The sequence below is a fragment of the Mobula birostris genome, chromosome 5 (assembly GCF_030028105.1).
Source record: "Mobula birostris isolate sMobBir1 chromosome 5, sMobBir1.hap1, whole genome shotgun sequence".
NCBI lineage: Eukaryota > Metazoa > Chordata > Chondrichthyes > Myliobatiformes > Myliobatidae > Mobula > Mobula birostris.
Genome location: NC_092374.1, coordinates 87,141,228 through 87,156,956, shown reverse-complemented (window position 1 = coordinate 87,156,956; position 15,729 = coordinate 87,141,228). Strand labels below are relative to the sequence as shown.

At 46.4% G+C, this 15,729-nt stretch overlaps 1 protein-coding gene across 4 annotated transcripts in view; it reads right to left on the bottom strand.

Annotated features, from left to right (window-relative positions):
• Positions 1 to 789: 789 nt before the first annotated feature.
• Positions 790 to 15,729, bottom strand: part of LOC140197843 (rho guanine nucleotide exchange factor 15-like) — a 92,723-nt gene continuing 77,783 nt past the window's right edge. For 3 of the 4 annotated variants that reach the window (XM_072258341.1, XM_072258339.1, XM_072258340.1), the window contains 5 exons: positions 12,585 to 12,739; positions 10,774 to 10,938; positions 10,583 to 10,674; positions 8,065 to 8,169; positions 790 to 1,645 (listed from right to left, as the gene is read on the bottom strand). In XM_072258341.1, coding sequence (XP_072114442.1) covers positions 1,464 to 1,645; positions 8,065 to 8,169; positions 10,583 to 10,674; positions 10,774 to 10,938; positions 12,585 to 12,739 — 699 coding nt within the window. In that variant the 3' untranslated portion in view covers positions 790 to 1,463. Of the gene's footprint in view, positions 1,646 to 8,064; positions 8,170 to 10,582; positions 10,675 to 10,773; positions 10,939 to 12,584; positions 12,740 to 15,729 lie in introns of those variants that run through there. The other variant, XR_011886036.1, reaches the window with a different exon arrangement.

The window sequence follows — 15,729 nt, the reverse complement described above, 5'->3', positions numbered from 1 at the left end:
ATGGGGTCTGAAACGGGAGGGGGAGTGGTAACGAAATGGTGGGGGGGGGAGGCAAATGTGTAGCAAGCAACATAGTCTGAATAATGATCATAAGGCCATATGGAGTCACACACACAGCAGTTGGGTGTTCCAATGTCACCAGCCTCTGTCTAATTCAACATCTGGAAGTGTTTGAGGATCTCTTTCTGGGTTTGATCCATCCCTGGGCCATGGTTTTCCAAACATCTGACCTGAACAGCAGGCTGGGTAACAGCTGGGCCATCCCAAGACTCTACACTATCCTGCACTAAAGCTGTATGACACAATGCTTCTAGCCACAAGTACAGGAGTTGGGATGTTAAGCTGAAGTTGTACAAGACATTGGTGAGGCCGGATTTAAAGTATTGTGTGTGGATCTGGTCACTTGCCTACAGGAAAGGTCTGAATAAGTTTGAAAGAGTTCAGAGAACATTTACAAAGTTGTAGCCGAGCCTCGAGGGCCCGAGTTGAAGGGAAAGATCGAATTTACTCTCTGGAGCAGAGGGGAATGAGGAGACATCTTATTGAGGTTCTGTTTACAACATTATGAGGGGCATAGATGGGGTGAATGCACGCAAGCTTTCCCCCCTCCCCTCAGATTGGGCGAGACTAGAACTAGAGGTGAAAGGTGAAATATTTAAGGGGAATCTGCAGCACTCAGAGAATGGTGAGAGTGTGGAACGAGCTGCCAGTGTGAAGTGATGGATGAGGGCCCAATTCATTTATTTTTGTTACTTATTGAGGTGCAGCCTCGATTTAATCCAGCCTCAGTCACTTTCAGAGCAGACTGACCATCCGTTCTGTGGTTTAATGTTTCTATACAAATATTGTACACAAAATAATAATGAACTGAATAAAGTAACATCTAAAAACAGATGGAACAGATGAACTCCCTCACAACTAGTGGTGGTAATTCGATCCTTTCCCCCACCACTTTTGAAGTTCGGAACTTCCTTCCCAAATAAAAATCACCACCGCCACACCCCCCACCCTCGCCACTGAAGCACACCCGCACCGCCTCCCGTTCCTCCCACCGCGGGTGAAACAAGAGTCTGCCCACTCCGACGCCCACCTGATCTTCCTGTTCAGGTGGAGACGGGCAGGAACAAAGTTTCTGGGGAAGGGTGTGTGGAGGCAGTGAGAATGCATGTAAGGCCCACTCCCCTCTCCCCACAGGTAACAGACAGAGTGTAGTCGAACCTAACACCGAAAAACCCAAGGCTCCATCACCACCCACTCTCCCGCCGTGCTGTCAAAGAATCCTGCCGGACTAGAATGAAGGTCAGGGTTCGTGCTCGGATGGAGGCTTTCAGGGCACCGTGTAGAGCGGGCGTTCAGGCAGTGTGGTTCGAGGGCAGGTTCTGAGATGCGTCCACGGGGTACCTCACTGCCAATTTGATCCTCAGCTGCTGCCCACCGAGCTTCCCAGCCCATCCCCGGTCCCCTCACAGGGAGTTGCTGGCTGCCTCCTTGCCTTGCTTCTGGAGCAGCTGTTCAGCCGCCTGGAGTAACCGGTATCGTTCCCTCAGGTTCCGTCTACGCACGTGTTCGTTGGTGATCTCCTGCACGTTTCCACTGGGGAACCAGCCCTTTTGCCCAGTGGACAACTTGGACCCCTCGTACCAGCCTGAAAGGGGACAAGACAGGGCTGCTTACAATTCAAACGCATTTAGCCTTCAACGCACAGCATATCTACTTAATCGTAGCAGTGAAACAGTCCCTTCAGAACACTAACCCTGCGTTAATCTGACATTATGCTGTTGGGACTCAGCAGATTAGGCAAAATCTTGGAAGGAAATAAAGGCTCAGGGCCTTCAGGAGTACCAGCCAGGCCTGACGAAGGGTCTCAGCCCAAAACGTCAACTCTTTCTATTTTCTTCTATAGGATGCTGAGTCCCTCTGGTATTTTGTGTGTGCTGCTCACAGTTTTCAGCATTTCCAGCAGCTCTTATCTCTTCATCTTACTTTTCTCGTGCCCCGCCCCTCCTGTCGACTTCAGAATCAGAATCAGGTTTAATATCACCGGCACATGTTGTGAAAATTGTTGTTGTGCGTCAGCAGTACAATGCAATCATTATCATCATAATGTGTCGTGTCGTATGACGTGGGCGATCACGGTCATGGGGAGAATGTAGAATCTCCTTACGGACAGCGGCAGGAATTGAACCCTGGGTCACTGGTACCATAAAGCGTTGTGCTAACCACTACACTGATATATCTGCTAACCACCCGATAGCGCATTCCACGCACACACCACTCTCTGGGTGAAACACTTGCTTCTGAATTCCCTCCCCCCACATACTTTCCTCCAATCACCTTAAAATTATCCCCCCTCGGATTATCGTTGCCAGCCTGGGAAAAGGCGCTGGCTGCCCACTTTATACCTCTTATCATCTTATATACTTGCCCAACACAATCCTTGCTGATTTCATTTGACGCCAACAAAGCATTTCACTGCGTGTCTGACAAATAAAGCTAATCTTTCTCTTTTTAATCAAGCCAACTCTCATCCTCCTTCGCCCCAAAGAGAAAAGCCCCAGCTCACTCAACCTTTCAAAGATTCAAAGTACTTTTATTACTGAAGTATGAATGGAGTATACAACCCTGAAATTCGTCTTCCCACAGACAGCCACGAAACAAAGAAAATCATGGAACATGTTTAAAGAAAAACATCAACCCCCCCCCCCCCACAACACACAAAAAAAAAAATTGCTCAAATGGCAACAAAAAAAATGAGTGAAAAACCCAGAATATAAAACACAAAATCAAAAGAGTCCAGGCATATTCAGTTCAGCTCAGTGTTTGTTATCTGCAGGCTGCATCAAACATCACCCAAAATAGCAACAGAAAAAAAAGGAGTGACCAGAAACAGATCATAACATGAACTACAGAGGCAAGTCCACAAACCTCAAAAGACATGCTCTCTAATCCAGGCAGCATCCTGCCAAATCTCCTCTGCACCCTCTGAGAAGCTTCCACATTTTTCCTAAATCGAATACAATATTCCATGCATGGTCTAACCGGAGTTTTACAGAGCTGCAACATTACCACACTGCTCTTGAACTCAATTCCCTGACTAATGAAGGCCAACACACCATACATTCTCTTAAACACCCTATCAACTTGTGCTGTAACTTTGAGGGATCTATAGGTGTGGACCCCCAAGATCGATCTGTTTCTCCACACTGCTAAAAATCCTGCCATTAACTTTGTACTCTTCCCTTCAAGTTTGACCTTCCAAAGTGAAGTTTGCCAATTCTTAGCCCAGCTCTGCATCCTGTCAGAGGTCACTTTTTAAGAAACACCTGTACACCTGCTCTTTAATGCAAATATCTAATCAGCCAATCATGTGGCACCAACTCAATGCATAAAAGCACACAGACATGGTCAAGAGGTTTAACTGTAGTTCAGACCAAACATCAGAATGGGGAAGAAATGTGATCTAAGTGACTTTGATCATGGAATGATTGTTGGTGCCAGATGGGGTGGTTTGAGTATCTCAGAAGCTGCTGATCTCCAGGGATTTTCACGCACAAGTCTCTAGAGCAGGAGTTCCCAACCTTTTTATATGCCATGGTCCAATACCATTAACCAAGGGACCCGTGAACCCCAGATTGGGAACTCCTGCTCTAGAGTTTACAGAGAATGATGCAAAAACAACAAAAATAAATCCAGTGAGCGGCAGTTCTGTGGGTGAAAATGCCTTGTTAACGAGAGAGAGATCAAAGGAGAATGACTAGACTGGTTCAAACTGCCAGGAAGACGATGGTAACTCAAATAACCATATGTTACAACAGTGGTGTGCAGGAGAGCAACTCTGAATGTAAAATGCATTGAACTTTGAAGTGGATGGACTACAGCTGCAGAAGACCATGGACATACACTCACTGGCCACTCTATGAGGTACAGGATGTACTTACGTTAAGTAGGCACTGTGTATATCCTGCTGTAACCTATCCACAACACCATCAACTTTCGTGTCCTCTGCAAACTTGCTAAACCACCTTTCCACTTCCTCATCCAAGTCATTTAGAAAACTCACAAAAAACTGTTAGCTTTTCCCTGCAGCAGCACAGTATGTAACAAACATAAATACCAGCACGTACTGTTCTAGGTTCTGCTCCTTGTCATGGCACTTATACCCTGGGTAGTGGTGTCAATGGGTTCCTAAGGTTGTCATAGGCGAGGGTAGTAATAGGGACAAGCTCCCACTACCTATTAAATGCTCCCAGTAGCGTGCGCTTCAAACAACCTCTTTCAACCAAGTCCAGCTCCTGGCCTTCACGTGTGGCTTAGCTACTAATCCCGGCAGAACCATTTCTACTGACAGGAGAAGGGGCAAAGGCAGGTTACTGGTGCCTTAAACCCAGTCACTTTCGGCACATGGGGCTCGTCGGCTGTGGTTGGCAGTGCATCTAGGAAAAGGAAAACTCTGATCTCAAATCTCCGCTGCCTTGCGGCTATACCCACTCATCGGGAAGACTTCGTGAGTAAGCCCCGATGGAAATATCCAGAGCGGAGGTTCCTAAGACAGTCCTACATTGAGTTCAACCCTGACTGGAAATTCCTGTGACACTGCTGGTGCCAAACTGTATCGGTCTCTGCCGTTCCTTTGGGTGCATCAGATGTGTGGAGAGGGGGAGCTTGCTACATGGGCAACAGCTTGCTCTCCATATTGTACTGCCCAGGCTTGCGTACTTAAGACAGCTAGGACGCAACATCCACAGTTGACCCTGACTAACGGAGGCCTCAAATTGGTGCCAATGACAACAAACTTAAACTTGAACTGGAACTGCTCCCTCTCAACTCCAATAACCTGGGTTCAATCCCAAGCTCTGGTGCTGTCTATGAGGAATTTGAACATTTTACCTGTGACAAACACAAGTTAACAAACTCCTAGGAGGTTCACGAGAACGATTCCAGGAATGAAAGGGTTAATGTGTGAGGTGTGTTTGATGGCACTGGGCCTGTAGTCACTGGAATTTAGAAGAATAAGGTGGTGGGGGGCAGACTGATCGAGGCCTCTAGAATATTGAAAGACTTAGATAGAGTGGACGTGGAGAGGATGTTTCCTATAGCAGGGAAGTCTAGGACCAGAGGGCACAGTCTCAGAATAGAAGGATGAGCCTTTAGAATAGAGATGAGGAATTTCTTTAGTCAGAGGGTGGTGAATCTGTGGAATTCATTACCACAGTTGATTGTGGAGGCTAAGATAGTGGGTATATTTGAAGAGGAGGTTGATAGGTTCTTTCTTGATTAGTAAAGGCGTCTAAGGTTATGGGGAGAGGGCAGGCAAATGAGAGCTGAGAGGAAAAATACATTAGCCATGATTGACCATAGGATATAGGGGCAGAATTAAGCCATTTGCCCATTGAGTCTGTTCCACCATTTCATCATGGCTGATCCATTTTCCCTCTCAGCCCCAATCTCCTGCCTTCTCCCCATATCCCTTCATGCCCTGACTAATCAAAAATCCATCAACCTCTGCCTTAAATATACCCAATGACTTGGCCTCCACCTGTGTCAACGAATTCCACAGATTCACCACTCTCTGGCTAAAGAAATTCCTTCTCATCTCCATTCTAAATGGACGTCGCTCTGTTCTGAGGCTGTGTCCTCTGGTCTTGGACTCCCCCACAATAGGAAACATTCTCTCCACATCCACTGTACTGAGGTCTTTTACATTTGATAGGTTTCAGTGAGATCCTCCCTCGTTCTTCTGAATTCCAGTGAGCACAGGACGGGATGGTGGAGCAGTCACAAAGGGCTGACTGGCCTAATTCTATTCCTATGGTCTGAATTGTACATGACTTACAGAACAAAATAAACATCACGACAATACTGCAAGTTGAGTTAGAGAGAGAAAAAGAAATGGTTTGATTTAGTGTGAGAGTTTTTTTCAAGTTGGCTCAAGAACATAATGGCTGTGGAGGTGAAGCTGTTGTTGAGCTTTGAGGTGTAGGTCTTCAGGCTCCTGTACCTCCTGTCTGATGCATTATGCTGCCTGGTATAAATATTTGTTTGTTTGTTTATGTATTTATTGAGATACAGTGCAGAATAGGCGCTTCCGGCACTTTGAGCCACACCACCCAGTAATCTCCTGATTTAACCCTAGCCCTAATCACGGGACAATTTACAACGACCAATTAACCTACCAACCGGTACGTCTTTGGACTGTGGGAGGAAACCAGAGCACCCGGAGGAAACCCGTGCAGTCACGGGGAGAACGTACAAACTCCTTACAGGCAGCGGCGGAAATTGAACCCGGGACGCCTGTACTGTAAAGTGTTCTGCCATACGCTCCCATCATCACATGGTCCTATAGGCTTCAATGAGATCCCCCATCATTCTTCCAAATTCCAGTGAGGATAGGCCAGAGCCAACAAATGCTCCTCATACACTAACCCTTTCATTCCCAGGGATCATTCTTGTGAACCTCCTCTGGACACTCTCCAATTCTTAAAACTTTGGTTTTAAACAACAAGCCCCTTGTCTGCCATTCACCCACTAGTTTATCAGCTACCAGCAGGGCTGTCAATCAAAGAACCAAGTATAGATAAATAGTCATAGACTTATACGGAACAGAATGTGGCCCTTTGGCCCAACTCATCCATACTAACCACAATGTCTTCCTGAGCCAGTTCCATTTCCCAGATTTGGTCAATATCCCTCTAAGTCAGGGGTTCCCAAACTGGGTCCCATGGACCTCTCAGTTAATGGTATTGGTTCATGGCATAAAAAGTTTTGGGAACCCCTACTCTAAAACTTTCCTATCCAGGTTTCTGTCCACATGTCCAGCTCTCAACCCAAAGGCATGAACATCAAATTCACAAACGACAGGCGACCTGCTGTCCCTCTGACCCTTTCCTCTCTCCTCCCGATCCATTCAGTTCCTCCTACACCCATCCCAGCCCACATCACCTGTTCTATGTTAACACAGATGAAGAGGAATTTCTTTATTTAGAGTGGTGAATCTGTACAATTCATTGCCACTGACAGCTGTGGAGGCCAAATCATTGGGCACATTTGGTAAGTCACCAAAGACGCTTACAAATTTCTACAGATGCACCCTAGAGAGCATTCTAACTGGCTGCATTGTGTCTGGTATGGGGGGGGGGGGTGGCTACTGCACAGGATCGAAACAAGCTGCAGAAAGTGGTAAACTTAGTCAGCTCCATCAGGGGCACCAGCCTCCATAGTATCCAGGACATCTTCATGGAGTGATGCCTCAGAAAGGCGGCATCCATCATTAAGGACCCCCATCACCCAGGTCATACCCTCTTTTCATTGTTACCATCAGGGAGGAGGTACAGGAGCCTGAAGGCGCACACTCAGTGATTCAGGAACAGCTTCCCCTCAGCCATCAGATTTCTGAATGGACATTGAACCCACGAACACTACCTCACTAATTTTTTTAATTTCTATTTTTGTACTACTTATTTAATTTAGCTATTTAATACATACATTTACTGTAATTCACTTTTTTTCCTATTATTATGTATTGCATTGTACTGCTGCTGCAAAGTCATCAGATTTTGCGAGAATACACACGACGTTGTGGGGGAGCTCAGCAGGTCAGGCAGCACCCATGGATGGGAATAAACAGTTGGTGTTTCACATCAAGACCCTTCACCACAACATTCACAACAGATGCCGGTGATAGTAAGCCCGATGCTGATTCCGATATTTAAAGCCAAGGTTGATAGGTTCTTGATTAGTAAGGATGTCAGAGGTTACAGGGAGAAGGTAGAATCAGCCATGTTGGAATGGTGGGGCAGACTGGATGGACCGAATTCTGCTCCTATGTCTTACGAGCTTTTATAAGTGTAGAGATTTGCACTGCTCTGCAAAAAGATAATTTGTATGTATACCCATGACAATAAAGTTGAACCTGAAGTGAACACTTCAGTGCTTTAACAAGTGGCTTACAATTGTCTTTGAGGTGTTGTTTGACGTGTTGGAAACACCCATCGTGACCACGACTCAGCCACAGAGTGTGAGAAGAGAGCGCGGATGGGGCATTGACGCGCGAGAGGAAAGACATACCCTCGAGTGATTTCTTGGTCACGTTGACAATATCGGTGGGCTCGAGGCTCAGTTCGTCTGCTTGCTGGGCTGTGTAAGGGATCAGGCACTGCACCTGTGGACAGTCTGCTTGGGGAAGTGGGTGAATGCAAAAAAGAGAAAAAGGTTAGGAGACACTTCAAAATTCCTCCCCCTCTGACCCAAAGTGTGCATCTACTGATTGTAATTTGCTGACTGCCCCTTGAAAAAAAACTCTGACAAGCCAGCATCCATTTTGGATTTTGGTGATGCTGGACTGGCAGATACTCTGGATTGACAGATTTAAGTCACTTTTATTTCACCCGACTTACACACTCAACAATAGGACATAGACCTAGAAGAGTACAGCACAGGAACAGGTCCACAATGTGGTACCAAACCAATTAAAAAGCAAATGAAAAACATCCAAAAATGAATCCTTCTGACCTACACAAGTCCTTATCCCTCCATCTTCAGCATATTCATGTACCTATCGAAACACCTCTTAAAGTCTCTAATGTATTTGCCTCTACCACCATACCAGGCAGTGTATTGCAGGCATCCACCACTCTCTGAGTAAAAAACTTACCCCTCACATCCCCTTTGAACCTACCCCCTCTCATCTCTGGTATTAGACATTTCTACCTTGGGAAACAGATACTCTCTGTCCACTCTATCAATGCCTCTCAATCTTGTAAACCTCTATCAGATCTCCCCTCAGCCTCCAGAACTCCAGAGGAAACAACCCAAGTTTATCCAGCCTCTCATGACAGCACATGCCCTCTAAGCCAGGCAGCATCCCCGTAAACCTCTTCTGCACCCTCTCCAAAGCCTCAACATCCTTCCTGTAGTGGGCGACCAGAACTTTATGCAATACTTCAGGTGTGGCCTAAACAAAGTTTTATAAAGTTGCAACGTAACCTCTTAATTTTTGAACTCAATGCCTCGACTGATAATAGTGTAATACATTTTCCAGTGAAAACATCAGGTTTAAAAGGAAACATTCAAACTCCAGCTCCACATACAAAGCTACCCCCACTCGCAACCCCGGCCCCAGTTTCGGCTGCACTGTGGGAGCCAGGATCCAGCTGCACACACCCACTGGATCTGGTCTTACATTCCAAATCCACACAACAGACAGATGCTGAATGTGTCCGGGATTTCCGGATACTTGACGCCAGGTCATCGGAGCCTGACTTACTCGAACTTTCCTGTGCGTTGCTGCAGGTGCCGTGAAGTCCTGGCACCGCGGGGCACACTTCACCCCTGCCCTAACTATGACCTCACTGACTGGGAAAGCAAGGCTCGAAGGGCCGAATTGGCCCAGTCAGTTCTTACTACTGCCGCAGTCAACTGAGTGGAGGGACACCGTGGAGATGGCAAGCACAGTGCACGATGGAGGGTGGAGGCTAGTGAAAGGTGGTTAATTCCATTGAGAATGCTGGAGGAACTCAGCAGGTCAGGCAGGATCTATGGAAGGGAATCAAGAAAGCCCTCAACTCTGAGTAGAGTCATTGGGACGCCATCATGATGGTGTTTTTTTTAGCAGGCTTTCTTATTTTTACAAGGCTGAGTTGCTAGCTCAACTCCCAACCCAGCACAGATGGAAAGCGTGCAAGGGAGCCGGCTGGATTCGAACTTGGGAGCCTTCGCTCCGAAGTCCGGCGCTGATGCCACTACGCCACCAGCCGGCTATGGAAGGGAATAAACAGTTCTATTTTGGGGCGAGATCCTTCATCAGAATTATTAAGTGAACAATGTTTCCCTTAAGGTGAGAGCATGTGCACGCACATATCTTTTGCTACTAGCACACAAAGGAATTTAAACTGCGCTCAAAAGGTTGTTACCCTCTACCTCGTTGGCATGTTAAGTATATTTCACGATCGTACACAATCACATTTCCTTTTTCGGTTTCTGATGCGGATGGTGTTGACAATGTGGAGTTTGCGATGATTTGTCTGCAGATTTTACAACTGGCTTACTTATACTGTTTTTATTGAAGGAATTATTCAGTGTACGCATGCTGCTGTCACTGGGCAAAAAATTGCACTGCACGAGATTTTTGCGTTCACTGGTCATTACAAATTAGAGGGAACATTGTCTCGGTTTGAAACATCAACTGTTTATTCCCCAGAAACAAACAAAAAATGCTGGATGAGCTCAGTAGGCCAGGCAGCGTCTATGGAAATGAATAGACAGTCGCCGCTTTGAACCAAGACCCTTCATCAGGATGTTGCCTCCAGCATTTTGTGTCTGTTGCTCTGGATTTCCAGCGTCTGTAGAGGGTGGTGCGGGCATGCAATGAGCTGCCAGTGGAAGTGGGTTCAATTTCAATATTGAATCAACGTTTAGGATAGGTACATGGACGGGTGTGGTATGGAAGCTATGGTCCATGTGCAGGTCAATGAGATTAGGCGGAGTAATGGACTAGATGTGCTGAAGAACCTGTCACTGTGCTGTATGGTTCTATGACTCTATGCAGAATCTCTTATGTTTATAACTCCACGTAGTCCTTGCTTACCCCAAAACTCGTAGACCTTGTCGTCGTTGGTCTCATCCTGAAGGGCATACTGACCAGAGGTCAATGCATTCATCCAACGGTGGCGGTCCGACCTGAAAACAGAGACCCACGTTCCCAATTACTGCCTTGTTCACCCCTGATTCTCCACGCCCCTCCCTTTCTCCGGCGCCCTCTCCGTCCCAGGCACTCACTCGGTCAGCACCTTCAGCAGCCGCTCGCTCTGCTTGCCTTGGTGGTTCTCGAGGAGGGTCAGCGTGAAGCAGTTCCCGATGCTGGAACCCAGCGAGCTGCTGGGGCAATCCTGGACCTCGACCAGTGACCGATGGGCGTAGTCAACCACTTGGTACCTGTCCGCCCTGGGCAGAATGTCACAGCTGTGTCAGTCATCGACCACAGGATAAAGGAGCAGAATTAAGCCCTTTGGCCCACCCAACCCGAAAACACAAGTCCTGCTATCCCACCTACGGCGGAAGAAACAGGCCTTCCAGGTCAATGATGACCATCAGTGGTATCTATAGGAGGTGCTGACCTCAAGAAGGCAACATCCATCATCGAAGACATTGGAGAGGGTGCAGGAGGTTCTCCAGGATGCTGTCTGGTTTAGAGGGCCTGTTGCCGTCCATGAGAGGCTGGATAAACCTGGTCTGTTTTCTCTGAAGCGGCTGAGGCTGAGGGGAGATCTGCTTGATGTTTCTAAGATTATGAGAGGCATCGATAGAGTCTACCAATATTTGTTTCCTAAGGTTGAAATATCTAATACCAGAGGGCATGCATTGAAGGTGAGAGGGGGTAGGGTCAAAGGGAATGTAAGGGCTAAGTTTTTTACTCAGATGCCTGGAATGTGACAGAGGCAAGTACATTAGAGGCTTTTAAGAGACGTTGGAATACAAGGAGGATGGATGGACATTGTGTTGGAACGAGGGATTAGTGTTTGAGTGTTTTTGATTTGCTTTTTAGCTGGTACAGCACAACACTGTGGGCCGAATGGCCTGTTCCTGTGCTGTCTGGGCCGAGCCATCTTCTCACAGCTACTGTCAGGCAGGAGGTACAAAAGGCTGCAGTCCCACACCACCATGTTCAGGAACAGTTACTTCCCTTCAACCATTTGGCACTCAAAACAACTTGCACAGCCCTAATTCAGTGCCTCAGGATTGAACACTACCTTTTTTTTTGACCATATTGTTGATTTCTGTAATGTATACTAATTTATGTCTGTACTGTACGGCCGCTGGGAAACAAATTTCATGCCGTACAAATAGAACATAGAACAAGACAGTACAGCACATGAGCAGGCCCACAACGTTGTGCCAAACCAGCTGAAAAGCAAGTCAAAAACACCTAAACACTGATCCTTCAATGCATATCCTCTGGTATTAGACATTTCTACCCATGGAAACAGATCCTCCCTCTCTACTCTGTCTATGTCTCTCATAATCTTGTAAACCTCTATCAGATCTCCCTTCTGCCTCTGCCGTTCCAGAAAATATAACCCAAGTTTCTCCAGCCCCTCATGATAGCACATGCCCTGTAAACCGCAGCATCCTGGTAAACCTCTTCTGCACCCTCTCCAAAGTCTCAACATCCTTCCTATAGTGGGGTGACCAGAACTTTATGCAATAAAGTTGCAATATAACCTCTTGACTTTTGAACTCAATGCCCCAACTAATAAAACCTCCTTAACCACCTTATCAAACTGTGTAACCACTTGCAAGGAGCTATGAACTTGGATCTCAAAATATCTCTGCTGAGCAACACTGTTAAGGATCTTGCCCTTAATTGTGTACTGTCTCTTTGCATTTGCCCTACTGAGGTGAAACACCTCATATTTATCTGGGTTAAACTCCATCTACCATTTTTCTGTGATAATAAGTCTGATTCTGAGCTTTCAATACGGAACTGACCACCACACCCCCAGAACAACACCCGGCTTCAGTCTGCACCGAGACCCTGGGACAGATAGAAGCATTTTCCTGACCAAGTTGGGTCGAGGGCTGGTACTTACCCCTTTTTGACGGTGATGAGTAGCAAGTCATTGAAAAGGAAGAAGTACAGAATGGTGACCTTTGGTTTTACCCCGAAGAGATTCCCTCGAAAGACGATCTCTGAAACTTCCCCTTGTTTCTCAAGGTGCCGGGCCTTGGAGATAATGGGAATGGCCTAAAGAAACAGGACAGGGAGTCAATAACTCCAAGTCCTACTGGACTAAATTCCAGGTCAATCACATTGTCTAGAATTGGGAGAACCCAGGGGTCTCGAAGTGTAGCAGGAAATTCCAGACAGAAGGAGGGACAGGGACGTGGAAAGAGTTGAAAGGGATCGCTTACGAAGTTTCCTGATTACAAAATGGGAGAAGAATAACAAGCAGGAAACGCTTCAGGAATCCTGAGAATCAAATAGGCAGAAGTAGGGAGTAGCCACAATGTCAACATATTGAGGACAAGGAAAGAGGAGGGTGGGTTGGAGAGAGGCTTTAGAATTTCAGGAACAAGAGGGCAAAGGTCAGAAAGGTCACCCTTCAAAGTTCAAAGTAAATTTAATTATCAAGGTACTTAGATGTCATCATATGCAACCCCGAGATTAATTATCTTGTGGGCATACTCAATAAATCTATAGAATAATAACCATAATAGAATCAATGAAAGACTACCCAACCAGGGCATTCAAAAAGTGTGCAAAAGACAACAAGCAACAAATATTTTAAAAAGTAGGAATAATAAATAAACAAACAAATAAATAAACAAACAATAAATATTGAGAACATGATATTAAGAGACCTTGAAAGTGAGTCTACTGGTTGTGGGAATTATACAAGGGTGCATAATTTTAAGGTGTTGGGGGGAAAGGTAGAGCAAGGATGTCAGAGGCTAGTGTTTTACACAGAGAGTGATGGGTCCGTGGAACGTGCAGCCAGGGGTGGTGGTAGAGGCAGATACATTAGGAACCACTGAGGGACTCTTAGCTAGCACATCCTCCAAGAGGACTACAACCTTGTTGTAGGGTTTTGGAAGTCTGTGTGCCTCAGTGATCCAGACAGCTTTATGCTAGGCTCTTGGTAGGGTCACCCATGCCAAACAGGTCAAAGGGTAGAGGCCAGAGCAAGAGTGGTCCACCAGTCCTCCAGGTTCAGGGGTTCAGCTCAGGGCTAACAACCCTGACTGGTAAAACAAAATTGTTACGGAACAGCAACAACTGAGTGTGATGGTATTCCCGAGTCTCCACCTGGGACTGGCATGACTGACAGTAGTGAAAACAGAGAGGAAGCTACTGATGTGATGAAGGAAGCCCTGAACACCACTAGAGATGGAGGACCTTCATTGCTGCCCTAAACACCAACAGTGTAATGGGCAGTAAGCGAAGCGAAGAGAGGCATAATGCATGATAAAAAGATGGAGGGCTATGTGTGAGGGAAGGGTTAGATTGCTGTTGGAGTATGTTAAAGGGTTGACACAACATTGTTGGCTGATGGGCCCGAACTGTGCCATATGGAAAGAAAGAGGATCTTTGGAGGGATCTAGGAGATAGAAAAACACCATTTGGTGCTGTTGGAAACCACTGTCTTTTTTAAAATGATACCTTTTATAAAATTTGTACATTTTAACAACCTCATATTTTTCACACTCACTGGCAGAAAGCGGTATAGCTGCTAAACTAACGGTTTATCATCTTTCTCCTTTTTCATTGGCTAAGCATTAGCACATTACCCACGTAATGTAATTATTTCAATTATGTAGGCTATTAACTGATTTATCACTATCTAAGGATTTTTCCTCATCTGTAAAAGCGATAGATTTTTCAGAAGTGCCACCTTTAATCTCTTGTTTTAGCATTAATTCCCTCCTTAGCATTGATGATAGTTATTAGATTGCTATTAGTTTGTTTAGTGTTTGTGTGTTTGCTTGTACTCTGAAATAAACTGAAATCTTGGAATTAAGACTGCTTGTCATTGTTGACTCCTGGAAGAACCCTAAGGATTAGAAAATAAACAGAAATTCAACAGTGCATTCAGAGCTACTGACAAACCAGTACACTAATCCTGCATTCACTCTGTTCTTCTTGCAGTCCCACCAACTCCCCCTCACCCTCAGATTCCACCCCTCACACACACACTAAGGGGGCAATTCACAGCGGCAGATTATCCCACGGATCTCGCACATCACTGGGATGTGGGAAGAAACCAGAGCACTCGGGGAAAATCCATGCAACTACAGGAAGAATGTGTACACACACACACACAGCCACCCACCCAGAGGGGAGGGGAGGAGAAGATGGCGGCGCGACGCAGCGCGCGTGGCCGCTCTGGAATGATATCGGTATTTGTTAAGTAGGTACCGTGCACAATCCTGATTTGATGGAGACAGATGTGAGAAGCACTGAGGAACATCTGGAGAAACTTCTGAAATGCCCTCTTCGCTGCCGCTGCTACTGTGCGATTGAGAATCTCCAGAGGGGAAGGCCCCAAATCCTCAGCTTTGCCTATTGCTTGGTGACTGGGGCTGGGGTCGAAGCGCTCGGCAGAGATGGTGCTCGGTGCTGGAGGGCGGTCAGAGGCTCAAAGTTTTCGGACAGACTCAAGAGTCGGCTGTGGTCGGGTGCTTCCAGGGTGCTGCATCGGCAAGTTTGCGGCGCTGGAGGTTCATGGCAGGGAGAGTTTTTCTTCCTTCTACTGTTTGTGTGAGATTATGGGACTTTCGACACGGTTCCACACAGTAGGCTTATTCAGAAAGTTAGAAGGCATGGGATCCAGGGAAGTTTGGCCAGGTGGATTCAGAATTGGCTTGCCTGCAGAAGGCAGAGGGTGGTGGAGGGAGTACATTCAGATTGGAGGATTGTGACTAGTGGTGTCCCACAAGGATCTGTTCTGGGACCTCTACTTTTCGTGATTTTTATTAACGACCTGGATGTGGGGGTAGAAGGGTGGGTTGGCAAGTTTGCAGACGACACAAAGGTTGGTGGTGTTGTAGATAGCGTAGAGGATTGTCAAAGATTGCAGAGAGACATTGATAGGATGCAGAAGTGGGCTGAGAAGTGGCAGATGGTGTTCAACCCGGAGAAGTGTGAGGTTGTACACTTTGGAAGGAAAAACTCCAAGGCAGAGTACAAAGTAAATGGCAGGATACTTGGTAGTGTGGAGGAGCAGAGGGATCTCG